The sequence below is a fragment of the Plasmodium inui genome (genome assembly GCF_000524495.1).
Source record: "Plasmodium inui San Antonio 1 unplaced genomic scaffold supercont1.50, whole genome shotgun sequence".
Taxonomy (NCBI): Eukaryota; Apicomplexa; class Aconoidasida; order Haemosporida; family Plasmodiidae; genus Plasmodium; species Plasmodium inui.
In genome coordinates this window covers 52,622-59,756 of record NW_008481884.1, presented here as the reverse complement: position 1 = coordinate 59,756, position 7,135 = coordinate 52,622, and the positions used below count along the sequence as shown (strand labels likewise).

Here is a 7,135-nt window from a genome sequence, read left to right as displayed (position 1 = left end):
TTTTAATATTACGTGCTTTGTTTATACGTGTATCTAATCTGGAGACACTGACACGGATTTAGATATACAACAAAGATGAGCACTTCATATAATAAATTATAGATAAAATTACACCAGGAAGAATAGAAAAAGGAAAAACATAAAGAAAAATATGAAGACATCGATTCCATGGAAGCTGTAGCATTAGTGTAAAATTACATATCCCAGATATGTTTTCTCTTTGTATTCATGATAAATATCGTCTCTGTCTGTTGTCTCTTATTTATGGTCACATTTTATGCATGGAAAAAATGGGAAAGACATAAGAGGAAATACGGGAGCTGGGTTGGTTCACATGCAAGGAAGAATTTTGTGGTATATGCTTTTTCCAGAGGCCTCTTGCTCAGAACGTCCATGTGTGTCTTATCTAACACTAAAGGAACATTCTTCTATAAGTAACATCTTATGTTTATTGAGGAATATTACTTCTTTCGCGATCAGTTTCCTGTATGTCGCAGTCGTTATGGGGAACCTTAAAAATTAGTATAATTGGAGCCGCATATTTATATGACTATAGATTTCAGTAATTTCTTTTTTCCCTTTACAATGGTACATGTAGCTATATATACGTACGTATACATATATATTTATGTCTGAGTCGTAATATTATGTGGATAAGTGGCATAACGATAATATACTGGTTCTACGTAGTTTCCATGCAGCGTACGTGTGTGTACTGGAATGGATATTTCAAATTGTACTAACCCACATATTAGAATATAACCCTCATTTCGTAAACCTGGTGAGTTTTACAGCAGAATTCTTTTCAAAGGTTTGTGCGTATCCTTTGTGGTTTGTTTTTTTTTCTTCATTTTCCGATACATTTTGCATTACTGGACATGTCCTTCATTGATGTGTACTGAATGCTGCGTGGAACTATACTGCCCGACTAAAAGGCGAAGTAGGAAGCCATGTTTTCTCCAGATACAGAATTGGCTACAACTGGACACAGACTAGGAAAGATATTTCTGCTAAGTATTGAATTAATAATTAACTCCAGAAGTTTATAATAATTTATTTTGATAGCAAAGAACGCATGCATGTGAATCTGATATCCTCTTAGAGGATATACCCTTCTGGATATTGAGTTCTAAGATCAGCTGAGGACCTTATGATGGTGTCAATGGAACTGTTAAATGTATCACTACATCAGTTTAATATTAAATAAAGAAGAAATCCATTTTGAATAAAGAGATTGGTTAAATAAGGGGAATTATACGGGTGAATAGTAGGAATTAAGCATTCTTCGCCGTACAATAGGATGTGGGGAAGACAGGATATTGCAGTAATTATATTTAAGAATTACTCTTGTTCGATTACGAGAGCTGTTCAGTACTAGGAATATGTTAACGCGCTTTGATTAATTCGGTCAGAAAGATTACCTATTATGAGCAGAATTTAACAAAAAAAGAGACAGAAAAATACAGATACTACGTCCGTATGTAAAGCAAAGGAGGGTACAGCGCAATGAAAATATGACAATGGGGACGAAACGGAAATCAATAGATGATAACTGAAATAATGATGCAGCAGCTGATTGTGATTACCCCCAGATATATATAATACGAGAGGGGATACAAATAGTGAAAGAATTGGGGGGGGATTCTTATAATATATTACAGCAAATACATCCTAAGGATTAAGGGAAAACTGCAGTATTTAATCATGGAAAAAAACTGAGAATGACAGATATCTGTGAGTACAACCGAGTTCTCCATTCTGCATATCATGAATTCTAGTAAACTAAGAAGGAACATACGACATTCCTCATTTGCAGGTGTTAAGCGAATTTACATTATGAGTATGAACTGGGGATGCATAAATTTCGAGAGGCATAGACAGGATGTTAGCCGGCAAGATACGGATAATTTACATGGCTCTATGCATTGATACCATTTATTGACAACAGCCTATGTGTTGTTCACTCTTTTACACCTTACGATGAAACATATATATATCCATGGATATACATACATATATGTATATTTTTTCCTTCTTATATGTGGGGTTAGTTCATCAGTCATAGAAATAAGAAGTGTTAACCTGATTAATTATGATGCCCCTATGGCGTCATACAGGAGGAGGATACGAGAAGATGGAACCGAAGAGGCACAGAATAGTACCAGTGCTACACATTTCTACGCGGAAAGAGGATCTAGTTACCAGTATATGCAGATTCGCATTAGAAGATTGTTCATTTGGCATAAAAATGTGCCCGCTAAAATTACATGATTGTTCATGACGTGTTTTATCTATGAATATATAAACAGAGCAATATATTGTTGAATCTGAAGTGGTATAATGTTAGTTCTAATTTCCTAATGAGCTTTAATTGTATGCTGCATACAATTGAAAGGGCTGCTATAGCGCTTAAATAAGTTCATGCCTTTCTGTTGAAACTCCGATGAGTGCAATGGAATACAGATATGCACATCGGATGAGTACCGCGTAAAATGGTGAGCCGCTGTGCTTATATGGTTTCCCTTATAGTTACATTACTTTTGTGAATGCGTCCTTATGCCCCATGCTCCTCGTGAGTAGCTTCTCTGATGTTTTGATATCTTCACCAGTATCCCCCCGCATGTTGCACTCTTCCTGTGTATGTTTTTTACCCGTTTCTGCACTCTTATAAGTATGTTAATTCGTATCCCAGGTTGCTTGCATATCATTCGTCTTGCCGCATAGTGGTTGTACATGCATTTTTCTGCTGTATCATTCCCAGGAAGGTGTCATTTCAGGTTCTTGCATTTTTATGAGAGTATCTCCTCATGGTGCCTTTTGTTATATATATGCGTTCTGATGTGGCGTAGTTCAGCAATCGTCTTCTCATGTCGCCTGATTTTCTCAACGTTGTGTTATGTGGCCTAATCTTTGCGGACCTCGTTTCATATGACGTAATTTTTCGCGCATGCGGTTCCATGTGGCGTAATTTTGCGGTGGTTTCACGTAGGGAAATTTCGCGAACGTCCTTTCATGTGGCGTTTTCTCATGAATGTCTTTTCATGTGTTGTAATCTTCGAGGACGCACCCTTTCGGTGGCCTAATTTGTCCAGGACGCGGATCCAGGTGACTTAACCTTATGAAAGTCTTCCCATGTGGATTAATCTTTTGGGGCTTCCTATCATGTGTTATATCTGTTGCGCGGGGGCTGTTTCGTTCCGCTCCATTATATATATTTCTCTATTTAATTTTCTCATGAGGATACCCTTTTATGTGTCATTCCTTTGACGAAAGTCGCTTGGAGGGGTCGTCTATGATGACATCTTTCGTTGCATCCTTATGAAGATGCCACGCTTCCCCTGGCATTTTTATAAAGATGCCTTTATCTGCTGCATTTTTATCAAAATTCTTCTCGTGTAATCTTGTCATGATGATGCTGCCCTCTCCTGCCTTTCTATGAAGCACTCCTTCTTGGTCATTGCGATCTCTTCGTGTTACGGCACTGTGATGTGTACTACTGTGCCGCGGCACCCTGATGCTTATTCTGTATGTGGCATCTTTTTAATGATGCCTATATCTGGTATTTATCTATTATAATGCTCCCATGGTTTACATTCCCGCATGGCTACATCCTTCCTGTCGCGTTAATATGAAGATGTCTGTTTGTGTGCCATTTTTCTCAGGATGATATTCCCTGTTGCATTTTTATGAAGTCCTTCTCTTTTATGTTGCGTCATTGTGAGGTATCTTCCTTGTGGGGCATCTTTCTTCCTATGATTTATTTTACCGCGTTCTACTTTTAATATATCCGTTCGCTCGCCATTTTTATAGAGATTGTCTCCTTTGTCGTGTAACTATTAAGATTCTTGTGTGTGCTCCATTTCCTTCCTGACGATAGTCCTTTTCTGGGGTGTTGTGATGAAGTTTCCCGGGCCATGTCATTATGAGAATTTTTGCTGTTGTTGCATTGTTATGAAGATCCTTTCTACCGCGTTATATGGATGATATTCTTCCGATGGAATCTCCTCGCGAGGCATTCTTCTTATGAAAATATTTCTCTTCCGCGGCATTCCTTATGATCCTATTTTGTGGCTGCAGCTTGAATATATTGTTTTCTGTCACTTCCTGTATATGGATTCTGCTTTCTCCCGAGGAACCGTGAAGATGTCTTCTTATGTGTTATGTTTTCTACGACGATGTACCTTTTCGGCGGCATTCTGAAGATCTCCTCTCGTGTCTGATCTCCTTTAGGAATATGCTCGCTCTCCATGGCATGGTTAAGATGCTGTTGCGTTGTTTATTTTTTTTATGAAGATTATTTTTTCTCCTGGTATTTCCCCGACGTTTCTCGGTTTCGTCCTTTTGAAGATGTTCTTTTGCAACGATTATTATGAAAATGTTTCTTCACGTTACATCATTGTGAAGATGCCTCCCTGGCTGCATCCTTTCGGATATGTTGTATTGTATGTCATGGTTTTTTGTTAGAGATTTTTCTTCCTTAACATTCTGATGGACCTATTTTTCTCTCTATGTGGAGCCATTATGAAGATATTCTCTTTCTTTGGCTATTTATGAAGAAGGCCACCTATGTGAATTGTAAATATCATAAGCATAACGATGTGGTAACATTACAAAACAGGAATAATATACCCATTTGTAAAAGGCCACTTTCTTCCCTGGGGTATTATTGCTTCTGAAGTGATGATTTTCATTGAACTGTATTAGGTGAATAGTGGTTTTACCTGGATAACACTGTTATTGGGAAAACACACCTGTGTCTAGGGTATTGATATCCAGGAATTTTATTGGATTGAAAATATTTATGTGTGTATAGTATTCATATCCGTTGAATACTAAGATGCTTATCGTTTTGTTATATCAGCACCACAATCCCGCTTGGTATACTCTTGTTCGCAGAATAGTGGTGTGCGCTTTTAACGCCTGTGCAGCGGCCGGATGCTCGTTTTTTAGTGTCATGTGAAGTGCATGAATATTCTACAAGTGTCGCCTACACCGTACCAATGTGTCTGAATTCGCAATAGTCCGCAATCCAGAGATTCTCATGGTACCGTTATATGAAGATTCTAATAGATCAACTATCTGCCTGACGTCTAGTTTTATCCTACTAAGCTGCACGCTTATATGTTGGGAGCCTTGTCATAATCAATATCATTTTATTCAAAATAGTATGTTATGGAGGAGTACATGTGTGTCAGGAGTACCGTCATGTTAAGAGTATTGTTGTGTGGATTATACGTTTATTTAAATAGCACACTCTCTTACTGAGTTTTCATGATTTGCAATAACAATATGCGGAGAGGGCAGACGTATGTATAATACTCCTATGTGGAAACAGCCGACGTGCCTGGTACACCGCTATCTTGATGATGGCGAGGTCAAAACAGTCGGATTAAGTGATGTATTCTGGTAATAGGATATATGGGGCGTAAACTTCTACCATTTGCGGAGACCTATTGTATGAGCAGTGCAAAAACTCCAGTAATTCCCTTATTTGAAGAATACTTTTGCGTTGAGTGTGTTAATGTGTGAAGTACACTGTTAATTTAAGAAGACTACTGTTATGTGAGAAGCGGTGTACCTCGAGAAATAAGGTTATCCTTGGATGATCAGGATGTTAAGTGTTCCGATGTAAGTTTAATGACTTGATTACATGAAGTGCAGGATTGCACAAATTCTAGGAGTCATCTGTAATACTATTACTTAAAGAGTATTGTTACTCCAGGAGTATGATGATGTCACTTGGAGTTTCTTCTTCTGAGGATTAATCTTCCAGAAATGGTATTGTGCTACGGGTATCATTCTATCTACCATTATTTGCCTTCATTATTAGGACTATATCTGTTGTACTATCCTTTAGAGGGTAGGCGTCTATAAGTAATATTGTTATGTTAACAATACCCTTGTTTGGATTATACCTCCCTTCGAAGTGCACAGTTGTATGGGAAGTATTAATAACTCGAAATATCATTCTGTGAAGAGTACAGAGGTATATTCCCTACTCATATCTACGGAGTCTTAAGAGGCCTGGTACGTTACTATTCGAAGAGTGACAAACTTACGACCTTACTGTGAAGTGATGTATGTTAGAGTCGATAAGATATATGTCAGAATGTTTTATCATATGCAGAGAGTTACACCATAGAGGGCATGAACGTTTCCGTAATAGTTTTATAGCAAGCGTACTATGGTGTAAACCTCATAGACCTGTTCAGTGCTCCAATCTTTGAAGAGTATTACGATTATGTATAGAAGCGTATGCCTAGATGTGGATGACTTTATGTAAAGTTCCATTATGTAAAGGATTTCGATTTAAGTTTAATGGGCCCATTACATGAAGTACGGGATTGTACAATCCCTAAGAAATGTTAGCAGGACCATTGTTTCGATAGTACTATGCTGCCAGGAGTACTATCATATGAACCGTACTTGTGTGTGTGAAATCTTCATAGTCCACGAGTGTGATTATTTGGAGAGCACTATTCCGTCGAGTGTATGAATATTACAACCGAACTATTGCGTGCACAGTACAGATGTTTATGGATTTGCAATGATGATGATTACGGAAGTTGCCGTAATAGCGTTATATGAAGGTACTAATGATTGACCTGTGGTAATATCTGTTCTGGACTGTTTTCTGAATAGAATACCTCGGTTTGAAGTATCCATAATCTGGAGCAGTAATTTGTGAGTATACTCATATGTGTGTAGTACTGTCGTTTAGCAGGTAGAGTTGTGCGCACATTATGGATGTCCCAGAAGCACAATTATTTGAAGGGTCTGAAAGTCGAGGGGAAGGATTTCGGCTTGTACTATACGAAGAACACAACTGTCTCGAACTTATATCAGTCCTTGAAGTATTATTATATTAGGAATGGTGCAATTCATGAAACTCCATGACTTTAAGAGCACCGCTATAACAAGTGTACCGATGTCATTAAATTATTCCTGTTTCAGAATAAATTCTTAGCTTCGAGTGTTGCTATTCCCAGAGTACTATCATGTGAATACTCTGGATGTCTGCCGAGTATTCATATGGGAGGAATAACAATGTGGGGATGAATACTAATGTGGCCGCCGTACTATGATTTAAATAGTATTGAAATACAGGGGATACCATTATTTCAACCGTGTATGT

General features: G+C 37.9%; 1 protein-coding gene across 1 annotated transcript; it reads right to left on the bottom strand.

Annotated features, from left to right (window-relative positions):
• Positions 1–4,060: 4,060 nt before the first annotated feature.
• C922_05271 (hypothetical protein) lies at positions 4,061–4,249 on the bottom strand (the record flags this gene model as incomplete). The annotated part of the gene is made up of 1 exon (XM_008820843.1): positions 4,061–4,249. The coding sequence occupies one exon, from the start codon at positions 4,247–4,249 to the stop codon at positions 4,061–4,063; it is 189 nt and encodes a 62-aa protein (XP_008819065.1).
• Between the last annotated feature and the right edge of the window lie 2,886 nt (positions 4,250–7,135).